Below are 25,317 nucleotides of genomic sequence, written 5' to 3'. Positions count from 1 at the left end.
CGACCTAACACTTTAGCACACCAAAGATATTTGTTCACAAAAAGGTGGGTTAAGAAGTTAAATTGGCAGATGCATGCTAACATTAGAGTTAAACCCCAGTTTGCAGCTCTGTTATTGCAGTTAGATTAGACTGAAAAAGATAATTATATCTGTTTAATATAATTTATACTGTGAAGTATAAATTACTTTTTTATACATAAATTGGTGGAGACTATGGCTCAGGCTTCACTGACTGCAATAATCAGGGCAGCTAATACTTCTTCAAACCTTTCTGTGACATCATCAATATAACCCTGCATCCCCCACAAAACAAGTGCTTAAACGTGCCACACATTGTACAGAAGCATTTGGATAGCCACGTGAGAAATGTGAGGTAGACAGCAGCCAAGTTCCAACACGCGGTGAGTTTGTCAGCTTACAGTCAGAGCCCTGTGTCTGATTCCTCTAACCCTTTCAAATCCTGGTATGTCTTAGGCTGCCTCAGTGGCATCCCAGCTTCCATCCCACCTCCTATCTCTCTGTCTGCTTCTGTACTTACTTCATGGATTAAAGCAAATAAAATCTTTTGACTGAAATGTTTTTTTGAGCTGTAGCCAAGTCATGTTCCCAATTTGTAATTTGTGAAACATGTTACAGGGCATTTTACTTGACACGTGCTAAAAAAATAAGATAAGCAGCCTCACCCCACACCATGTTCTCTAATGCAGACATCAAGTTTAAATATTTGACCAACAGTGTTTTACAGGAGGATGATCTGAACAGCTGTTCTATTAACACTTAAAATGTTTTTTGTCTTTTCAATGTAATTTTCAATCTATGAAATCAATCTGTGCCCTTTTTTGCCAAGCTTCTCTCAAGTTTCACTCTTTCAAATAATCAACCATCTACAGAACTTTTTAGTAAGCTATTTTTCTACTTCTTCTTCTCATCATCATTATCATTAATTATTATTATTATTATTAATATTGTTTAAAGTGAGCCTCTTATCGTTTAACAGAAAAATACATCATACAAACAGCAACTTCTGCAGCCTTGTCAGTCTGATGGCGAGTTATCACCTTTCTGTCATCACTAACATACTGTTAATAATCAAAGAAGCTCTGAGGCTTTGTTCTATATGTTATAATACAAGATTTCAGCATTGAGCTACAATCAGGCTACATTCATGATTCTGTACAGTCAAACTAACCAAAAAACTTCTTATTGATCATCATTATAAAGTGTCAGGGCGTTCCAGACTATAGTTGTTATTTCACACATGTAGCACACAACAGGAGACTCTCCGTGTCAGACGAGTTCTCACGTGCTGACTAAACTCAATTGATAACGTAGCAGCGTGACGAGTCCTTGCTAGCTAAGCAGCTAAACTTTAGCGCCGCTCCGTGTTGAGATCCCGCCCTGTGTGGGTCACTACACTGTCATTGGTCAGGCGCGCACACGCTGTTAACGATACAATTGGCTGTAGAGTGTGACAATCTGTCAATAAAAATCAGCCAACAGTTCTGCTCCGACCTACATTGATCTCACAAGTCGCCTCTGTTAAGTTTGAATGACGGAAATCCGTCGTAGCGATGGAGAACTTTAATCCATGCTTACTTACAATCAGCCTTAGCCGGACAATGTGATAATTAATCCTCTCATACCCACTCCTGTTCCGGCAACGTCTTCCCCTTCTCCCTCGAATGCTGAGTTAAACTAGCCCGCCCATGTAGCAAGAGGGGTAGCATGGGCAGTGGTGGTGACACCCTTGGTGATGAACAGGATTTCCAATTAACCTATGGGAACTGTTTGAGTAATCTAAACCTGTTTTATCGTCTTGTGTGCATCAGGGGCCAGTCTACTTTGACAGGGATTCTTCATTCAGGGAGCATGCCATGCACACTCAGTGTAGACACAGAGTTCAAGAGAAGGTGGTGCTGGTTGGCTGTGGTGGACTTACGACACAACCTACATGTATCTATGAATTGGACATTGAGATTTACGGATCCAAATGCATTGTGCCCACTTTCCTTGTTTTGAGCTCATCATTGGGAGCCATGTTGTCAGGAACATAATACAGAGAATCTGGGCCCGTATTCCTAAAGATTCTGAGAATCCTCTCAGTGAGCTCCTAACTTAACCTAAAAATTCCCAGCAAGGAGTCTTAGCTTAGGAGTGATTCCAGAACATTCTCAGAGAACTCTGAGCAAGGAATGGACAGAAACTCCTATCTTAGTGAGGAGGTGTGGTTGACCCCGTTGCTAGGTATGAGTCATCATTTCAAAAGCTGTGATTGGTTGATCCTAAAAGCTAGATAAAAAATATACTTTTGGTGACAATGGACAAAGGATGGACCCTCAAATCGATAAACTTAATCATAGAATCTAATAATACCACATACTTACACCTGCTGGCAAAGTTAATTTAAATGCCTAATTATTGTGTACATATGGGTTACTGGATTTCTTTTTAGGGGGTGGACCACCTGTTGGCAGCTGTCCCAGGTTGCAGAAATGGTGTTTGATATAGTGGGGCAGTCAGAAGTTAGTATCACCGGGCTGAGGGAAGGCATTGACTCTTCAATGATGCAGGCCATTGAAATGCAACAAAGGTAGGACAAGAACATCAAGAACAGTGTTTATTCATTGCATCAGCCATTTCTGATATCTCTTGTGCATGCTCATTCTACTAAATCAATTAAAACAAAACAATAATTAAACCAAATGTATTTCCCTTTCTGTAGCATGGAGCCATCAGAGGAACCGGGCCCCTCAACATTGCAGGTGTACAACCCTCAGCCTGAAACATCAGAGTTCAGCCTGCCCGCTGCTGCTGCTGCTGCTGCTGCTGAAACACCATTCCTGCCTGCTGCACTGACACCATCCCTGCAGGACAGAAGATTGGAGTTGACAATGGATGTCTTCAAGTTCTATGCCTACAGGAGGAGTACTATCGACTGAAAATTGAGCTCCTAAAAAATAAATCCAATGACAAATAGATAGTGTCTTTGTGAGTAATATGTGTCGTGTATTAACTATTGTAGGTGATGTGTAGTAAAACTATATGGTACATTAGTTCAATGCAGTCACAAGTTTTCAAATTACATATACTGTAACTTGCCTGAAATGTAAATTTGTAAAGTGGGCTCTGTAAGGCAGTCCACTTTGGGCCAAGTTCCCCTGTGGAAAGTGAATATTTTCTTCACCATCATCATCATCATCATCGCTGTCTTCTTCACCATCACCCTCAAGAGGTTCTGCAATCTGTCTAGCCTTGCAAGTGTTGTGTAGTATTGCACAGGCTATGATGACTTTGCAGACTTTATCAGGGGTCAGCCACACCTCTCCGTGGAGAACATGAAAGCGCCTCTTCAGTTGGCCAATGCCACGCTCCACTACTGCCTTGTTGTCTTATGGGCCCTACAAGTTAATACAGACATAATCAAAATGTACATTTGAGGGAAATATTTAAACTACTAGGATACTCCAACATGCTGTTTACATTTTATTTCCATGCATAATTCTATATTGTTTGGGTTACCTGTTGTAGTTTAGTTGCAGCCCTTGGCGTGGCTGGAGGTAAGGCGTTAGGAGCCATGGTTTGCATGGGTAGCCACTGTCCCCTAACAAGTGGCAATTGGCTGGCGCATAATGTCCCTCGAAAAGCTGTCTGAGGCCACTCTCAGAGAGCATTCTGGCATCATGTGTTGAGCCTGGCCATTTAGCAACAATGTCCAAAATCTTACAGTCAGCATTGAAAACAAGTTGAACATTGATGCTGTGAAATCTCTTCCTGTTCACGATCGATTACACCCACAACACCGGGGAATCCTGCAATGTCCATAAATGCCCTTTTGTGAGCTTGTAAAGTGCGGGCATCCAGCAGAAATGAAACAAATTGTGTCACAATATGAGGTTGTGACAATGCTGTCAGTGTTTGGTTGATGACCCTGCTGATGGAGGGTTGTGACAGACCCGAGTCATCACTGCTGCATTGTTGCATTTTCCCTGTTGCCAAATACCTCAGTGTTGCGATGACTTTCATTTCGGGTGGTATTGCATTGTGGCGTTGGGTTGGAGAAGGGAACTCCTAAGCCGCTTAAAAGTCCTCTTCCCTGCTCTTAACAGATCTCACCTTAGGAGCTCTCTTAAGAGCTAGGATTCTTTAGGAATAGTTTTTATCTTTACTAGGATCTACTCTTCACTTTTAGGGGAAATTCTAAGAAAACATCATGATTCTAAGAATTTTCTTAGAATTTGGCCACTAGGAGCAACTCTTTGCACTAAGAATCTTTAGGAATACGGCCCCAGGTCTTCAGTTGATACATTAGTGTAGTCCTGTGTGAGCTTAGGAAAGTGTGATAAAAAGTCATTTGGCAGCTGCCAAGTTTCAGTTACATATAAGAATTAAATATTGTGCACAGAAATTGCATAATTTATAAAAGGTGCTTTTTCATTTAGTTCAGGTTTACCCCTGTAGTGTCAAATTAAAATAATTAGTTGGGCAATAACTTGAACAGACAGGAATATGAAATGAATTATGTGCAGTTTGAAAAAGTTGACTGAATGGGAGGGGAGATGGTTCACCAAGCAACACATTGTTAAAATTTGTATTTGTCCCACAGTCACTCGAACAAGTTTGGGGTGTTAACAGTTGAGGAGCTCCATGACAGTAGGAGGGGCTCTTGAGGCAGGTTGTTACTGGGGGAGAAGGCAAGGAAGAGTGGTTGGAGACTGATGGGAGTGGGGTTGGTCTCGCAGGAAACTGTGGCTGTGTCCAAATTCAGGGGCTGCATCCTTCAAGGACGCGGCCTTTGCGGCCCACGAAGGCCGGGTCCTTCCGAGAGACCTTGAAGGCCGCGTCCACCAATGTTAAATGGGACGGACAAGCCTTCGGAGTATTTCCTGGATGCGTCACCAGGTGTTCATGCATTAAAGTCTGTTTTGGTTCAAATCTATCACATGTGTACATTTATTTGTGTGTGTACAATGTGTCAAATCTAAATTGAATTATCAACATTACAAAATAAACATTAACCCATTGGTGAATAACAACTATATTTACCATAGCATTACCAGCGTCACGTATTTTAACTGAAAGTTGAAATTTGGAGGTTTTATAGTATCTTGAAGTTTAACATATCTGGTGTTGGATGTTCAAATGAGTAAAAACCGAGTATAAACCCAAGACTCACACTTGAATGTCATGTCTGCGCCACTTGATGTCGCCATTTTCTCTTTCTTTCCCTCTTCTGTTTCGGGACTGAGCGGCGCGCAAAGGATCTTGGGATATGGGAGGCCGCGAAGGATAGTAGCGGTGCGTCCTTCAAAAAGAGGAAATGAAGGCTGCATTTGTGGGCTGCATTTGTGGGCTGCATTTGAAGGAGCCTTCGAATTTGGACAGCCTTCGCGTAGCGTTGTGACGTAATTGGCCTTCAAATGCGCCCTTCGAGGGCTGCAGACCCTGAATTTGGACACAGCCGCTGTGTGAGATGTCAACAGTCTGTCACATAGCAAGAGCGTGTCAATGGGAAATATTTAAGTGAGGAAACAGAATGAGAGGACCAGGCACATATTAATAAAATGTATTTATTACAAAAATATTTTGTTGTTTGCATTAGAACAAAAAAAGTACTTTTCTTCTTTCTTTTTTTTTTTCTTTTTTTTTATACAGTGTTTTCAAACAAAACTTCTTCTCATGGATGCCTACTGTTGGAATGTGCTCTAATTACTGATATACTTTTTAACTCCAAGACTAAAGCATGAAGCATTATCTGAAAACTGAATCCAAACACCTGACACTTATATTTCAAATGCTAAGTACCAAATTTAGGAGTAAAAGAGTAAAAAAAAAAAAGGGGGAAAAGAATGGTTATGATATTGACAACAGTAGCAACAACTGCAATTTAGTTTAGCCCTGTCCTGAGGGCTGTGGCTTATGCCATTGTGGTTACAGCCTTTGCACCTTTATTTATTTTTTACATTTCAATGGTTGTTTTCTTTCCAGACTCAAATGCCATGACTGAAACCAACCAAGAAGGAGCAAATTATATATTTGTGTGTTTATTGTGTTCTAATGACATGGCATTTTATTCAGTGTTCAAAACATACTGTCAGATATTAATTCAATATTGAAAATTCGAAATGCCTTTGATCCTAACCTGGATATAAATGTCTCTCTCCCCTATTTGTTTTACAGAAACATGACTCATATACACGTTTATATAACTCAACTCGACTGACTAGTTTATTTATGTGACACATTACTATTTGAAATTATTTTCATTGTGCATTACTACTATATATTTGGTAAATCCACCTAAACATTTTATTTTGTATTGTGTCTTTGTGGTGGGATTAATTCTTAGTGTACATTGTATTTAATGTGCCTTATCACCTTAACTGAAATTCATTGCTATAAGAATACATTAATAGTTCCTATTTATGTAGGATATGTTTTATTAGTTTGCAGCTGCAGCATGCAGTCCTAACCAGTATTGCAGGATCTGTTCAACGTATACTGTATATGAACTTAAAAGCATAATATGACGCTTGGTGATTGTGATTAATTTTATTAACTTTCACCCAAATAAAGCCATATAAAGCATTGCATATCTATGCTTTATATGCCTCCCCATGTCCCTTTCGGGCTCTGTAGACTGGTATGTCATCCTGATGTCTGTGGTCATGAAATCTTGTGAGAAACTGGTGTTGGCCCACATCAGGCCCTCTCCTGGGCCCCCTGCAATTTGCCTGGCAGGCAAACAGGTCAGTAGATGATGCAGTCAACATGGTACTGCACCCTATCCCGCAAAACCTAGACACCCCCATAATATTATTCTGTAGCAGTGAGATAACACAAGCATATGGAGAAAAAAAAGTTAAAATACTAAAGTAAAAACATATTATTCCAATGTGGGTGCTATCTACACATTTCAGCAGGAGCCTTAATGAATAAAATTCAACTTTCAGATAGTGCTCAATAGATGAAGAGTGGTACATATTGGTGAATGAGAATATACAATGGAAAACACATTAATGATTTATCAGATTTTTAAAAAAAAAGTATTTTATAGGTTCTTCTATAGGTGTTTAGTTTGAGTAACAGAAAATCAATTATTGTATTCATAAAATGTTTTAATTTAAGCTCAGCCAAAAGAGATGTTACTGTTTGAAGTAACATAAGAAAGTAACCTCCCCTCCAGCATCCCGAGAAAAAACTGACTACATTTTTAAACACAGCCATTGGTCAGAGAGCCCTCTGTTACATAACCCACAATGACAAATAATATGGTCTCCTCCTCCAGTGTGTCCAGGAAAGTAATACTAGGAAACCAGCTGTTGTATGAGTTTGGCCACCACCACAACATTGAGGCTGTTACCTAGAACTTTGTATTGATGCTTGGTAGGAATGTGCTCTGGAAAGGCTGCAAAAGAAAGAAACAATAAGAAAGTAAGTAAACACTTGTAAAGAAAAGATTTTAAAAAAGGCCAATATCACATTTACACTTTCACATTCTCAGTTTGGCATTTATTTGAAACATTTTGATCATTATTTGGGTAATTTTTCTATCCATTGTTATAGCTCAAGCCCTGCAGGGGGGCAGAACCATTCAGTTTGCCTGGGTTTATATTATTATTATTATCATTATTATTATCATCATTATCATTATTAATAATAATAATAATAATAATAATAATAATACCAGCTGCGCTCTCTTGCTCTCTCTTCTCTCTGACAGGAAATCGACACAAACACTGCTGCAGTGCCCACATAGGCCTGCCTCCTCCAATTCTTCTGACTATAGTCAGAAAGAAATTACCTTAAATGCTGTTGTGCTTAACAAACTGTACACAGGTCCTGTTATCTTTAACTATGAATACAAATACAACATTTTATGCCCTCAACGTTGTGCCATCTTTTCCCAGTGACACTGCGAGAGTCAAGGCTCAAAAATTCAATTTCGGAAAGGCCTCGCCCCGCCCACATTCTAACAGCTTGAGGAGATTACATCACATGTGCAAAAAAAGGGGCATTTTGTCTGAATAACTTAAAATGCTTCCAACACTTAAATGTTAATGAGAAAATATGGAAAAGTTTTAAGGTGATTGGACAAGTTGGTAAGGAGTTATGGCTATTTTCCTGCTAAGCCCTACCCTTTGTGAAGATTACTAGTCATTATCTTGAAAACTAAATAAAATATCAACGAGCATTATGTAACTTTTGATAACCCTGTTTTTCAGAAAATTCAAAACGGTCTATTAGGCATACACTCATGGCCCAAGAGGCTTTTTGTAGAGCACACTAAGCGGGACTTGAGCCTTGATTATAGTGCCACCATCTGGCTGAATGGGTTCTCTGTTTTTTCGAAGCACTTAATATCTAGTTATATAAATTTCATGTTTCTAGCTAATTCCAGGACACAACAATTAGAGTGCTGCAGAAGACCAATAACATTATAACAGCAAAAACACATATGGCTCAAGCCCTAAGGGGCAAAAAAAACATATAATAGAACCATACTAATGTTATCTGATGTGGACAGTAACAGTTCCAAGATAGTTTTCCATTCCAGCTATAGCTGACTGGATTGAACTTGGCTTTATCTTGACAAACAACGTTCAAGATAAAACGCAAATTATAAACTGATTTTTTAAAATGCCTGATAGCAGAGGATGCTGCAGCACCCTTATCATGGTTAGTTGCAAGCATTTTGAAAGATACACAAGGGAAAGAAAGATGTATGTAATCTAAAGAGACAGAGGCCTTGAAGAGATAAAGGTTTTTCACTCACAGAAGCTTTTTGGAAAACCCATCAGGTTGGCAACTTCTCTAGGAGTAAAATAACGGAGCTTTAGTTTCAACAGCCTCTGGAGTTTCTCCTCTTCAGAGTACTGGTCCAGACCCCTAAACACACTGTCCACCTGCAGAGCACACAAATCAAAAGCCTTCAACAAACACCCACTACTGCAACAGCACAGGCAGTACTCAGTTAAGCAGATTAACAATATTGTTAGAGAGAACAAAAGTGAAAGAAGGAGGGAGGAAGAAAGCCTGTTAAAAGCATAATATGTATGATATATCAGTATGTCAATATTTCTGCATTAAAATGTTTAATAAATAACTGGTAAAATAACAGTATCCCAGATGTTGGGCAGCTGTAGCTCAGTGGGTAGAGCAGGTTTCGAACTCCGGCTCCCCTGGGCGGAACTGAGCTACATGCCGAAGTATCCTTGAGCAAGATACTGAACCCCGAAATTGCTCCTGACGCGCAGTTGGCACCATGTGTGGCAGCCTCTGCCATCAGAAAAGGGCCCTGCGACGAGCTGGCGACTCGTTCAGGGATATACCCTGGCCTCCACCCATATGAAAACTGGGATTGGCTCCAGTAACCCCCGCAACCCCCTGAAAGGGGGGAATAAAGCGGTAACATCCCCGCGACCCTCACGGATAAAGCGGTTAAGAAAATGATATGAGATGAGAGATAACAGTATCCCAGATGTTTCCTACAATGTTCAAACTGTAGTTGCGAAAACTTCTGGGAACACAGGAAACAGAAGATGACACGTCAGAGAATGAGGAAAGAGGGCGAAGTTAACTAGCTAACTAGCCACTCTACTGTTTACTATTGATTGGAGCATGTTTTTTAAAATTTCTTGAGCAATGTTGTTTTACAATAAAGACAACAGCTCCCCTGATCCCACACTACTTCACGACATCATTAAATCAAAAAATGACATACTGTTCTTTTAAACCTGTATTGTGTTCCCTCCTGCTCTCTGTGATCGCAGTCAGAGTATTAATGCAGTCGAATTTACCATATAGTTGTTCTCATTTACATATTTTTCAAAAGATATTATTACATGTAAATGACCTGCAAATGTATATTTATGCTTTAAAAACCTGAAAAAAATGTGTTGGCAAAACAACTCTAAATTATATTATAAATGGCATTATAATTAAATTATTGTTGAAATTGGAACAGCAACACTACCTTGAATATGAGCCGGGGAGCAGTTGGATCATGTCACACTCAACTATAACCGCATTAATAAGTTCACCTCAGACATTGTCCACGGCTGCTTAGTCTTGTTGATGCCTACCTCTGTCTCCATGCAGCACTGCAGCACCGAGCCAGTTCCCTCGACATACCGCCCATAGCTATGGGTTAAACACATGAATATCAAATAACAGAATTACTAATTGATCCTTTTAACGCTGATTCATCAAGCAGACAGAAAAACAATAGAAATGAGATACACTATCAACTAGTCGATCAAATACCCCATTTAGACTGTTGAGATGTGACATTAGAGGTAGGCACAAAGTCTCTCGCTCTCTCTCTCTCTCTCATAATAAGACATGTGAAAATGGTGACAGATGAAGACATACTGTACTCACCCTTTGGTAAAGCAGACAGACCTCCTGCATGTGGGCCGAACAATGTCCAGGATCAGAGCATATCGCAGCAGTGTTTTAGGAGGAAGGAGAGAATGTTCCATGTTTACTTCCATCTGTGGTTCCAAGAAGTCTTGGATCTGCCTGACAGACAGATCATTGTTCTGATTTATTTTCCTCTGGGCATCCATTGTTGTCTCTAGTTTATACAGGACTTCACCCGCATGCATTTCCTCTTCTGGCAGGCAGGTTCCCGGTTCTTGAGGACTCAAGACTGAGGGCTCCTCAAAGGAATCACTCTCAGCAGGATGTGAAAAGGCATCTGAAATCTAAAATGGCATACTTTGTCAAAAGCCTTATGTACACACCCAGAAGTAGTAGAACTTCATCGAATAAGACTTTGAGAAAATAGTTTTTAACATATATTTCTTAATGAGCAGTTTAAATATTGTACCGTTAATAAGTTAAACGTGTAATCGGCAATAAAAATGTAGACTAAAAATGTTCTACATTGTCAGGAGTGAGTGATTTATGCCGTACCTCGGCCCAGGGTACAAAGAACTTTGCCCATAGACTCTTATTATGAGTTGCACATGCACAGTTCACTCATTTTCAATGTAAGAGATAGGAGCTTGTTGGCTTTACCAGCCTCATTCTCCAACCATTAGACCCAACATGGATTCAGACAGGTATGATTGATTTAAAGCCTTTTCAGAAAAGTTTGACACTCCAGCCAGGGTGTGGTTTCTCAACTGGGTATTGTGGCTGCACACGAGGGCCCCTCCTTTAGGCTCACCAATCAGGTGGAGAAATACTATGCTAAGTGGATGAATTACATCTCCTTCATTAAAGGTCCCTGAGGCAACTATATGACAACATCATATACCTGCTCAAATCCTTGTAAGTTATTTAGAATTGTGACATGTGACACTTGGTTATTTACACTTCTGCCAATGATTAACCAATTCATTTTATTATTATTTATTATATTTTATTTATTTATTTTTCATTTATCTATCTTTATTTTTTTAGTATTATTACATTTCTTTGAGCCAGTTTGTCTCTCACTGTCTACTGTCTAACTTTATAACTGTGTAACCTCCTTATTCCGGCTAGCCTTCCATTTCTGCCGGATGCACAAGCACGACCACATACATATAACTGCGGTCGCGCGTGATTCTGTAAGTATCGCGGGAACTCCTCAGTCTGCCGGACAACGGAGCACGGAGCAAAACCGTACTGGAGGCGTTGCATCCAGTGGAATTCCCGGGTAAGGGTGTTTTCAGTCATCCAATATTCAAGTCACACAGTAACTAAATCGGCACAAAAAAATGTTGCTTGTTAACATGTCTGCGCACCACGGATATGTTGAAACTTTCTTTAGGTTGCAACTTAACGTTTCTTTTGGTTTGAATTTCCAATTTCATGTTCCAATTTTACAGACCAGTACTCGGCTTCTGGTCTGGTTAGCTATCACAAAAAACACAAGGCAGAAAAACATAATATTTAAATTTCTCAACAAGCAAGGATCGGTCAGGATCTAATCGTATTTAATGTTTTGTTTTAAGTGTTCCACACATAAGGACACACAGTCCAGATTCAAACAGTGAAATAGTTTGGAGTAAAACAGCTGTATGTCCATCAGAGCTGTTTAAAAATAATATTTCAGAAACTAAAAGATTAATGCCGTTTCCTCTGTCCTGCGATATGTGCCACAATATTTGCTGCAGTGACATTACTGCGCACCCGAAAACTACCGAAAGCTGCCTCTCAAATCATTATGATATAACATTAAAGTAGTATGATATTTGGTCAAATCAAAGCTTTTGCTTTCCTTAGCTTTAACTGCCTCCTATGCCATACCCAAAAGAAAACCAAATAGCAGACCGCTGTATTAGAAGGTATGACATTCTTTTACTGTCTGTTCCTATCTTGATCTAGATTATTGAACACATTATATTCCTTTAATGTTGTGTATCCTCTTGGTTTTATCACTGTGACTGGACCAGACAGTAGAATAACTATCCGTGTTTCCCTTTGTCACCAGTGTCGACACCATTGAGGAGGCTGAGGGTGGAAAAGCTGGTGGAGAAGCAGGAGGCTTCAACTACATCTGAGAGTACAGTCTCAGCTGCAACTGAGCTGTAGGACCAGAAAGAATATGTGTCAGAAGACACAAACCTGCCACCTTCTGCGACTTCTATTACACATCTTCTGATTAATACAGATTTTTTATATTGCAGAAAGACACTGGGCTAAAATAAGCTGTTTTGATGCAAATAAACTCTACATTAATTTATTTATTTTGTATAGAAACTTTGAAAATTCATACCTTGTAATCTAAATTTCAAACGCAGAAGTTGTATTATTCAATTAAGGAATTTATTTATTTTTTACTTAGGTTGATGACCTGAGCAATCTTCCATCTTTGTTTATTTACTTTACAGCAGGGAACTCTATATACATTTTTTACTGCACTACTTTTGTAACCTTTTTATGTTAACATTTTACATTTTAACAGAATCTGTTATAAGCTTATAAAAAACATTGCAAAAGATTAGACTGGTGATTCCAAATCTTTTTTACTTGAGAGACTTAACAGTGTTGAACCAAAGACAGATTTCCTCTAAACACCTCAGAGGGTTACATTTGGAGGCCCAAAGAAGTCAAATGATCGAATCGAATATTTAAAAAAAAAAAAAAAAAAAAAAAAAGAAGGAAAAAGAAGAAAAAATACCTAGAACTTTACTGTTTTTTAGTTCCTATTCCTTACATCAGGGCTTATCAAAGTCTGGACTCAAGCACCAAATGTGGACATTTTTACTGAAAGTCATTTAATAAAGAACTCTGAAAAAGAACTCTCTAAAGAAGACTGCTGAGCGCCTGTGTTTTGGTGTCATGTATCTCAGTAGATTTATCTATGCAACTCCTTTGCAAAGATTTTCTAGCTTACTATTACGGTGGCTCAGGTCCTCTGAAGCAAGCTCAATGGATGCTTGGCTTTGCCCATGATCCTCTACAGTGAAACAGACTTTAGTTTCCAGTACGCTAAACGAAGTCTTGAAGTCAGCAACTAGCGCCTTGTGGTGTTTACCAAGTAGCTGGGAGATATTCTCCACCGAAATCTAGCCAAGTTTTTTCCCCCTGGATTTGCCATTCTTTGAAGACATTTCAAGGCAAACATGGGTAAAAATTAAGGGTGCTCCGATCATTTCCTTGGGGCCGATCACAATCACTGGAAGCAGTATCGGCTGATACCAATCACCGATCAGAAGGATGTTTCTTCACCTTATTCTCATCTAGAACTTTAACAACGCTGTTAGCTGCAGTTTTTGTTAGCTATCATGCTGCAGGGCTCAAAACAAACAGCATTACATTGTCCCCCCATTGAGAGGACAGAAAATGTAAACAGCCAATCTCAAATGATTAATTGAATTGATTAAGTCAGACAAAGCTAACTACGGCTGAGCGTGTCTTCTCATGCTGTTACCATAGGTACCTCTCTCTACATAGTGCTGTGTCAGCACTAGTTACAAAGACAGGCTGGCCTCTCAGCGCGAGACATGCCATGCAATAGCAAAAATACTTGGGGTTCCCTGGTCTTTTACTAAGTATATCAGGGAACCCAAGTACTGCCACTGTTACAGAAAAGGCTTATTTTAATTTAAAATAGAAAATGAAGGACTACATGAAACAAACAAGCACTGTATTATTTGCATCATGTTGCGTGGTATCACATCAAATCACACTGAATCATACAAAATCGTCCTGTGTTAAAAATGTATCGTCCCTGAATCATATTGAACCCATGTATCTAGGTGCGTATCGGATCGTCTTATATGGGAGAGATGCACAGGGAGGGCCAGTTAGTTGCTTATACTCCATGCGGCTGCAAATGGGAAGTACACCAGTTTTTTTCAGTCCAGCTTTGGTTGATTCTGGGAGCTAGCAATAAAGTTATTCTTTGATACATTTCATGATACCAGGATTACTGCAGGAAGCCTTACCTTTTCTGTTGCAATCTTAGCAATCAGGTAATAACGCAGTCTTGAATTTGGGATCCCAACCTGGATTTATGAAGATAATAGTGATATAGATCAAACTTTGTATAACTTCCAAATCACAGATGCATGTCATGAAATTAATGATCCAATGTGTATTTCTTACACTTGTGGGTGAGACCATGAATTCCTGGATAGTGTATCCACATTCCATCAGTGTTTTCACCAAATGTTCCCTTGAGAATAGATGCATAATATGAGTTACTCATAAATACTCATGAAAATCTGAGTCATTAATTACATTTCAGTTAAGTTCTTCAGATAATTTAAGAGACACTTTTCAACCTGTTAACAAGTAAGTGCAAGAAGTAATAATAATCATAACAACATGAACTGAAGATTTATGACATATGCTCAAAACAGTCAAACAGTAGAAACCTTCAGTAAAAACAGTAGAATCTTTGCTATTAGGGGACAATTAGACTCAGTGGTTACCTGGCAGAGGAGTTCTCAAAGCCTTTCACATTCTCCAGCAGTATGAAGCGGGGCAGCCTGCTCAGCCTGGCCACACACCATCATATGAGTTGGGAAGAAAGTTTGAGAGGGTTTACTGACAGAAACCATGCAAACACATCCATCCTCAGCCCACAAGAGAGTAATATATGAAGCTATATGTGGAATCTACAGCTCTCACCTTGCCTGCTATGTTCGTATAATCCATACATTTTCATACTGTATATATAATAGACTATTTATTTCAGTTCAAACCGTCAGCACTGTTCATACTCACAATGTTTTACCATATTCATATCTACCCCTTACTTTTTATTTTGTATATTACCACTGTATATTACTATGCACTTCACCTTTGGTTAGATGCTCAATGGTTTTTTGTTGTCTCAGTACTTCTGCAATGACAAAGTTTAATCTGATGTGATCTAATGTATGGTCAATGTAAAACAGTTCATGGCATTGTGCTTGGGGAGATCGCAGACCTCCGACTAAAAGGCTAAACAAACAGAAAATGATGGCTGGTGAACCAGGTAGAACTCAGGCTTTCGCAGTAGTACTGCAAAATTTGAGATAATTGTGGCTGCAGTATTTAAGCAAAGTGGTCAGACATAAAGGAGGATATCAAATGTATTGCTGCACACCTTCAGAGAATGGACTGGCAGGTGCAAAGCAGATGCAGCAGTAACTCAAGTTCAAAAAATTTAAACTAATAAGAATCCAAATTAGGGAGATTTGCATGGAATATTTTGTTTAAAATGTACTGTTATTAGGGGTGTGCCATATTATATTGTTAATAATAATACCCGTTTAATTTTAAATACAGTAATATAAATCATATTGTCATCACGGCATATTCAGACTTCTTGACATAGTTGATAACCAAATTTTACGGAAAGTGAGGTAAATCTGGAGATTGAACACCTTGGCAGAAGATCAAGAATGTGAAGAAAGCTCTTTGTTCTGGGGTCAGCAATGTCACGCTGAAGTCCTATCCTGCAGAAGGAAAAAACAAAGATGAAAACGGAAAAACAGATTTGAATTGATAAGACACTGAACACAATGATTTACAAGACAGTTGCTATGATGATCAAACAAAGAGACAGGAGATAAGTGAAGTGTGAAGTGGTATATTAATATGCAGAAAGGAACAAGCTGCAAAAAAAGAGTACAGTGCTGCTGGTCTTGGGAGATACGTGTAAATATATATATATATATATATATATATATATATATATATATATATATATATATATATATATATATATATATATATATATATATATATATATATATATATATATATATATATATATGTGTGTGTGTGTGTGTGTGTGTGTGTGTGTGTGTGTGTGTGTGTGTGTGTGTGTGTGTATATATATGTCCTGAAGTTAAAGATATTGAAAAAGTAACCGCTCCACAAAGGTCTGATGATGACATTACACAACTCCAAGGAGACTGAGGAGTTGCTAACACTTGCTCCCAAGAGAGAGAAACAGAAACTGGCACTATCCAGATGTAGTTCACCTCAAACAGCCACTAGTTTGACTATGAGCCCTATTCTCATATTTACCCATCTGCACAATATAATAGTCCATCCAAGCCTGCATTTGGCAGGTAATTTGCCATGGTCACGTCACCAGTCCATCTAACCTCCTCTGAAGTTTTACAAATAATTGGTAAACAATACATACAAAATAAGACCTACCTGGTAAAAGGCTGGCAAGGAGGGCTCATCAAAATCATGTCAAAAGATAATTTATTGAAGTCACTGAGTGTTATGCCCTAAAGAAATAAATGGAAAAAAAGACTTAAAAGTGTTCAAACTAGAACATCGCAAAATTCTAATGAATTGCAATAATGTAATCATGTTTATATCATTTGTCATCCATCCCTTTATCATTAAATAGTTATTATTGTTAAAGACCACAGGGATGTTAGAGCCTCTCTCAGGCCTAGTACTCATGTATGGGTATTTTTGTAAACAGGGTTTTAGAAAAAAAATCTCCTTTCAGACGTGTGTATTAGCACCACTTCAGAGGTAATCTCTGTCCATACAACACACCATAAAATGCATCACATGAACATTCCCGTAAGAAAGGCAGTTGCATGCTATTGTAAACAGGAAGCAGATTGTATATTCTGGTCAGTTGCTTAATTACAGTAAACACAATGAATGATGCAGGGAAACGGGACTGCTCTTTACAGAATCTTTTTGGATAACCATAACCATTGTAAGCCCCAGTTGTTTGTCTCTTTTGTTTCTTTCTAAATATAATGTGACACTGATAAGCGTGTGTCTGCATCATTGTTTCCAAAAATCCCTCTTTTTCTGCCAGTCCAGATGTAAACACTGACAACATTTCTCAATATCTTCACTTTAGAAGGAGTTTTCATTGCGTACAGAAGGCCAAAACACAGAAAAACTTTTCGAGAAATACCCATGTACATGTGAACAGGGCCTGAGCATAAACAGTGCAATACCTCGAAAAAGTTGCCAGTCTATTGCAGGGCAACAGATACCCACCTCAATGGTCTTGTTCCAGAGGGGGGTGTCGGGGAAATTGTGCCTGTAAATTTCATTAGCTGTTGTGTTTATGTCGATGGCAGCCACTACCTGGATAGGTATGCCACTCTCTGGAGAAAGAAAGAAAATCAGCTTATAAGCAACAGACAAAGATTTTCTAAACATAATTTAGCAATAGTGGGGCGGCTGTAGCTCAGTGGGTAGAGCAGGTGACCAGTGACCAGAAGGTCGCTGGTTCGAACTGAGCTACGGAACTGAGCTACATGCCGAACTGAGCTACATGCCGAAGTATCCTTGAGCAAGATACTGAACCCCAAAACTGCTCCTGGCGCGCAGTTGGCACCTTGTGTGGCAGCCTCTGCCGTCAGAGGGCCCTGCGATGAGCTGGCGACTCGTCCAGGGATATACCCTGGCCTCCGCCCTATGAGAACTGGATTTGCCCCCAGTAACCCCCGCAATCCCCTGAAAGGGGGGATAAAGCGGCAACATCTCCGCGACCCTCACGGAAAAAGCGGTAGATAATGAATGAACTGAATTAAGCAATAGTAATTCATAACAGTACATAGAGAAAATGTAATGAGCAGGGGAATTAAAAAAAAGAGATCAAAAAACAAAAATAAAAAGAGAGAGCACATAGTTTCCCCACAATCGAGACAGAGGACAGCTTGGAAGATTGGAAAGACAGCAACAGCATTCTATTAACAGTGGGGCCATGCGTAGGGACTGGATCAATTAGCAAAGCAATACATGCCCTTAAAGCAAAACTGAATATACACTGTAATAAAAAAAATAAGCATAAAGTCAAGAAATACACTGAGTCAGAATTTGGTGAATACATGTGGAAATCCAAAGGGGTCCATAGAGCCTAGAAACTGAAGCACAATTTATGACCATGGTTAACAACTTTATAAAATTGAACGTCAAGAAAATGGTCCTAAAATAATCTTGGCAGCAAAAAAAGTGTCATGGAAGGATGGCAGCTGATGTTTGACTTCATCCATGCAACATAAGTGGTCCAAAACCATAAGGTTTACATCGGGATGCAGAAAATACTGAAGGAGAAAACCACTTCACTTACAGGTCCGTAAATCTCATTGTAACTGGGTGGTAATTACCAAGTAACAAATTTGAAATTCCCCCCAAATTACCACAACATTAGCTGTAAATTTATTGAAAATAACCCCAACATACTTAACAATGATTCTTGAGAATTTGAATAAAACAGGTTTCAATTAAAAAAAGCAATCATGCAATATTTTGGTGCAGCCTCCTGAGTTTGGACTTTTTTGAGTAAATATGCTTTTTTTCCTGACATTACTTAGTGTTTGTCAACACCGTCAGATGCCCTAAAAAGCTAACTATTCCTACTTATTTATGCTGCGATAGATTCAGAGCTTATACAGTATTATATCTATACCATAAGTACACATACAGTATATTCTATTAAATGTTGACTATTCACTTTTGTAAAAAAAATAATGTAATACTACTTCACATGTACTCCTGTGTAATGCAACTTTTATAATTAGCATTAAATCTATAAAATAAGGATTTTGGACATAAAAACCACATTTTTTTATTTTAAATTACTTAAATCAACTACACTTGAGGAACAGATTGTAAACAAATTCATTTAAAAAAAAATAAAATGCCCATCTGATGGCGTTGACTCAGATCTGATGGTGTTGACACCTGGTGGTGACTGAGGCCCAATTACAACAAACAACTCCAACAATTTCACCACTCAAGTCAAGGTTGCATTGATTAATAATGTTAGACAACAATTTGGTACTACAAATAACAATTTTCAGGCAAATTTGATACTTTTGTAATTATTAACAACATTTTGTAAATCAATGAATACTCCAATGCCCTGAATCCATTCATGCTCTTTGTCAGGGCATTAATGCGAGATATACAGTCATGGAAAAAATTATTAGACCACCCTTGTTTTCTTCAATTTCTTGTTCATTTTAATGCCTGGTTCAACTAAAGGTACATTTGTTTGGACAAATATAATGATAACAACAAAAATAGCTCGTAAGAGTTTAATTTAAGAGCTGATATCTAGCCATTTTCCATGGTTTTCTTGATAGTAACCAAAATCACTTAAGTTCTTACATCAATAGCTATGGCACTGTACTGCCAAAAACACTGCTTTTAAGCATTCCATGTTTTCTTTTCTGTTTGCTTTAAACACATGATACACACAGGAGTTAGTACTTGATTGCGTAACCATTGTTTTTGATGACTGAAGCCATGCGTCTTGGCATGCTCTCCACCAGCTTCTGACATTGTTCTGCTGTCACAGCAGCCCATTCCTGTTGCACAAATTCAAACAAATTTGCTTTGTTTTTGGGCTTGTGGTTCTCCATTTTGAGTTTGATGATTTTCCATAGGTTTTCAACTGGATTCAGATCTGGTGATTGAGCAGGCCAAGGCATGGTGCGAATGTTGTGGTTCTCCATCCAGGCTTTAACTGACCTTGCTGTGTGGCAAGGGGCATTGTCTTGTTGGAAAATCCAGTCATTCGAGGCAGGAAAGAGTTTTCCAGCTGATGGAAGAAGACTGTTTTCAAGAGTAGCCCTGTACATGACCTGGTTCATTCGCCCTTCACACAATTGCATTTGCCCTGTTCCACTCATACTGAAACAACCCCAGATCATCACTGTTCCACCCCCATGTTTTACTGTAGGGGCAAGACAGTCTGGTTTGTAGGCTTCTCCAGGCCTCCTCCTAACCAGTAAGTTAGCTGGAGTGGGCATCAACTCAAAATTGGATTCATCACTGAAGAGAACCTTAGCCCAATCATCAACAGTCCAATCCTTGTGATCCCTAGCAAAGAGTAACCGGGCCTTCCTGTGCCTTTCGTTGATGAAGGGCTTCTTCCGTGCTCTGTGTGACTTCAGACCAGCTTCAACAAGTCGGTTTCGAACTGTCCTTGCCGAACAAGTCACATTTCTCGACAGTGCCCACTCATTTTTAAGGTCCCTGGAGGTCTGACGACGATTCCTGACACAGGAACGGACGAGTGCACGGTCATCTCGTGGGGTAGAGAGACGTTTCCTGCCGCGGCCAGGTAGCAATTTGGTAGTGCCGTGTTCGGCTTGTTTTTTCTTGTTGTAATGAACAGCTGTCTTGGAGATCTTTAGTTTTTTTGCTACCTGTCTCTCACTCATGCCAATTTCCAGCAGTGCCAAGATGGCTGCCTTTGTGGCTTCACATAATTCTTTTGTTTTAGGCATTATGTGAGAGCTGACAACTTCTGAGTTGTGCTATGGCTTGAATGTAAGCAGGAAACCACTCTAAGCCTTTGCATGTGCAGTGCTGCTTATGACATGAAATGGCCTCTTATATACCCTGGGAATACAATTAAGCTTAAGAATGTCAAATAGGACATAAAGTATTATGTGATCAGCTGCATTTTTTGTCGTGTTCATTGTATTATACCTTTAGTGGTACCAGGTATTAAAATGAACAAGAAATTGAAGAAAACAAGGGTGGTCTAATAATTTTTTCCATGACTGTATAGACACTTTGACTTGAAACATGTTGGTTTATTCATGATTGCATAAAGGATTTTAATCATTATTATCATAATAATAATAATAATAAATTATTATTATTTTTTATTATTATTATTATTATTATGATTATTGTTATTATCGGAGTGCCTCTGAATTAGGGCTGCACAATTAATCACAAGCACAATATGACTAAGTGCAATATCCAAGTTCGCAAGAACTGCAATTATTTTATAAAAAGGTCAAATGTGTCACAAAACACAAAAAGTGTTATTAATTTTGTAGTGCTGCAGAGCTGCTGTGGCCTACAAAGCTTGTTCTCCAGATGTAATAAAACATGTTTGTTTGGCAGAGACTGGGAGAAATTTGCCACATTATCGTGATTTTACTAGTTTTTCAATGATAATAAAAATTGTGATGTAAAATGTAATCATCCATAATAATCATGAATTACATCGTGATTGCAATATCTGTCAAAATAATCGCAACATCACTTTTTGACCATATCGTGCAGTCCTACTCTGAATCCTTTCGTCAACCAAAACCATGGACTTTCATTGTAAGCTGGACAGTCATTGTTTTTCATTTACATTATATTACTTTGATTCAATTTTCAAATGAGAGTTGAGGAAGAGCATGGGCGTGGTTTGACCCATGAGTACCGAGTTGTTGCACTGACGACTGAGTACTCGTAATATTGTTGCATTGACCACTGAGAACTCATGCAATATTGTTGCATTGACCACTGAGTACTCATATATTATTGTTGCATTGACCACTGAGTACTCATGTTATATTGTTGCATTGACTACTGAGTAGTCATGGGCTGATATGTCAACATGTTGATGGCGTTGCGGCTGATGTGATCCCGTCACAAGATGGGCTCCAGTTTAATCTCTAGTTTGCTCTTTTTGCCATTGCTTTTTTTAGTTTGTTTATCTATTTTATTATCCTGTAATGTTTATTTTTCAAAGCTTTGAGCTTTTGAAATTTTGGGCATCTTGCATGTTTTGGTATTCTCTTTTTCTTTCACATCACGCCTCTACAGATAGCTGCTGTCTCGCCATAACTGCCTAAAATAAACAAATGAAAAGTCAGAATTTAATGGAATTACCATTCAATTACTGACAGTGAAGTTAATTAGGTTTAATTTGATCAAATTTGGGTGAAATCTTATGAAATGGTTGTGAAATGGTGCAACTACATTCATTCATAGCGTTTGTCATTGGGGGTCACATAAAATGTTGGGGATAAGTAGGCCTGTTGTTGAAGAAATAAAGGAGAAATCATGTATAATATAAATAAAGAGGTTACAATTAAACATTACAAGCCATATTACTGTTTATTGTGATCTGAAAGTATATTCAAGGCCCCATTTAGGGATGATTTGGATGTTTTTGTGAACACCCTCAAACTAAGTGTCACCACCATCAGACAGCAAATCTGATGGTTTTGACAAAAACACACTTTTTTCCAAGAAACTCATGAGTTGTATACAGGATCTGTCTCTAGCTTCTTTATATATGAAAAAGACAGTGTTGACATGTCATGGTTGTGACAGTTGACACAGCTATAATTATGTAAAAATTATAGAAAAATTCCCAAACTTCTAGCAGCTTTTTTGACCTTGTTGAGTTTAGCAAACATGAAGGATGGAAAGGAGGTCCTCGGGAAAATAGACCACGTGGGTGTCTGATTTGATTGTTTTTTCATAAATATCTGATGGTGTTGACACATTTTGACTAACCACAAAGTAAGAATAAATATTGTTGAAAATTCACTGCTTTTAGTTTTAAAGATGTTTTAATTCGACTCTTTCATCTAGAATATGTATTATACATTTTACATGAGTTTTTCCGGTTTTTTTTATCAAATTGAAATGTTTTGGGTTTGTGGCAACTGGGCTGACATATAATTATACATATTATACAATTATAAACAAACATATGTTAAAATGTTACACTTTTTAAAATTTCACATTTTAAGTAAGTCTCATTCTATGGTTGCTTATTTAGGCTCAATACTTTCTTTACACGACACAAGTTAAATGTAACTTTTAGAAATAACATGTTATTTTAATGCAAACCTTTTCTATTACAATTCAATACACATAGAAAACATGTGTATTGTGTAAACACGAACACTTTGTTAAAAGCCAGTATATCAACGGCCTTATGCCTTTGTCAAACCTTCGATGATGACTTTCAAAGTCATCAGATTGCTGTCTTTTTCACACTGCACAACTTTCTGTCATGTGATTGTGAGTCTTGCAGTCTGCTTTGCACACTCCATGACTGAGCAGTGACAGGGGGTCACATGTTATAAGATCATGAGCTGTAACACAAATAAAACCTTTAAGTTTAAAAACATGAGCCCACAGTAGCACAAAATATTTTATATCTCGACTTTAGACCCAGGGACTACGGATGGAAAGTAGCTAGTATGCTAAATCCGGTACAAAGCATCTTCTCTCATCTCCAGACTAATGTTATTTTGTACATTGTCCTCATTTGTTGATACAAATAAACTTATTAAATTAAATTTTAGACAGCACATAATTATTTCACTTTAACATATTGCACAATGACATCTATATTTAATGTGGCACTTCTGAACATAAGTATACATATTTAATAACATGAGTGTTTCTTGATCTTAGATTGCACAAATATGAGACTAAAATTACTAAATCAGGTGCAGTGGAGGTGGTGTTTTGGCCCCAGTCTGGAGGGGCTGCTATAAATTTGAAGCCCCGAAGCTTCAAATATTCTGAGCACACACAGCTTCATAAGGCTTCATCTGCCTATTACTACAGTTTTTTTACGGAGAGACATTAGCTAATACAGTAACTTTTATGAGGTCAACATTACAGTTGCTGCTCTTTAAACAATACGTATTTATGTTTGAAATAGCAGCGTGAGCCTGTGAGCCTGAGCTCAGGGCAAAGGAAAAGTGAAGTTACACACGAATCTTTTCTACACATTTGCAGATCTGCCACGGCAGAAGTGTAGCAAAAGTGTGTGTAAAAAGACAGCCAATCAGAGCTCCTGCCTGAGTTGGAACTGATGACAGACATTTACAGATCTATGTAGCATTTACAGACTACAGAATAAAGACATAGATTTTTTTTTTTTGCACACACACAGATCTGAACACGCACACACAGATCTGAACACACACACAGATCTGAACACACACACAGATCTGAACACGCACACACAGATCTGAACACGCACACAGATCTGAACACGCACACACAGATCTGAACACGCACACACAGATCTGAATACGCACACACAAATGATAAAGTACGCACACACAGATCTGAACACGCACACACAGATCTGAATACGCACACACAAATGATAAAGTACGCACACACAAATGATAAAGTACGCACACACAGATCTGAACACGCACACACAGATCTGAACACGCACACACAGATCTGAATACGCACACACAGATCTGAATACGCACACACAAATGATAAAGTACGCAGACACAGATCTGAATACCACACACAGATCTGACTACACACAGAGATTGAGATACGCATTTGCAAATAGTTTTGCAACAATTATAACTCCATAAGACGCGTTCACCCAGCAGTGGTCGGTCGGCCAGAGAGAGTAGGAGACAGAACAGCTGTGTTTGTGCTGGTCTCTGCTGGCGTTGGGATAAACGGATGACGTTACTGTTAACAGTTGTGGCTGAACAAAGAAAAGACCGATAACAGCGAAACTTTTAAAAAACGTGCAAATCGCTTTCATGTGACGTTGTTATGGAGGCTTGGCAAAGCAGCCGACTGACAACTGATTGACGTCATACAAGCGACACTGGATCTTCTGGGAAGCAGCGAGGTCCAAAAACACCTGTTATAGCCGCTTCGGGAAATCTTCGAGATTGCCACTTTCAATCAATCACACTCGAAATCTGAAGTAGTGGTTTCCTTGCCGTTTGTGCGGAAGAAGAGCCAGCTCACGCAAAGAAAGCCTGACTGTATCGAACTTGTTTCGTACCCTCAGGTATGAGTCGCTGCTCGCTCATCTCAAACGAGTCTATCGCCAGAGGGAATAATGACTAATTCAAACTGGATGATGAGCACACGGTCCGCTTTTGACAATAGTTTTGTGCACGATAAGCCACAGCAGAGAAAATCTGTCTCTTCACTTGGTACGGTTTAGCATTTCCAATGAAAAAAACAATCAATCAATATCTATCAACGGTTATCTTACCCTTTAGAGCGTAATGCATCCCTCCTATCCCACTGAAAAGCTCAAGCACCCGGAGATTCTGCATGACACACGGTCAATGATGGCACCGCAGGCATGTTGTCGGTAAACGTCATGCCTCACACTGCTTCCTTCTTTTTCTT

At 38.8% G+C, this 25,317-nt stretch overlaps 1 protein-coding gene across 1 annotated transcript; it reads right to left on the bottom strand.

Annotated features, from left to right (window-relative positions):
- Nucleotides 1-5,551: 5,551 nt before the first annotated feature.
- trdmt1 (tRNA aspartic acid methyltransferase 1) lies at nt 5,552-25,300 on the bottom strand. The gene is made up of 11 exons (XM_073488693.1): nt 25,178-25,300; nt 17,416-17,525; nt 16,597-16,673; nt 15,813-15,884; nt 14,874-14,939; nt 14,545-14,614; nt 14,385-14,444; nt 10,381-10,706; nt 10,083-10,140; nt 8,774-8,903; nt 5,552-7,405 (listed from the first exon to the last, which is right to left on the bottom strand). The coding sequence occupies exons 1-11, from the start codon at nt 25,239-25,241 to the stop codon at nt 7,305-7,307; spliced, it is 1,134 nt and encodes a 377-aa protein (XP_073344794.1). The 5' UTR covers nt 25,242-25,300; the 3' UTR covers nt 5,552-7,304.
- Between the last annotated feature and the right edge of the window lie 17 nt (nt 25,301-25,317).

This window comes from Pagrus major, chromosome 19 (assembly GCF_040436345.1).
Source record: "Pagrus major chromosome 19, Pma_NU_1.0".
Lineage (NCBI taxonomy): Eukaryota > Metazoa > Chordata > Actinopteri > Spariformes > Sparidae > Pagrus > Pagrus major.
This window is presented reverse-complemented; position numbering and strand designations above follow the sequence as displayed.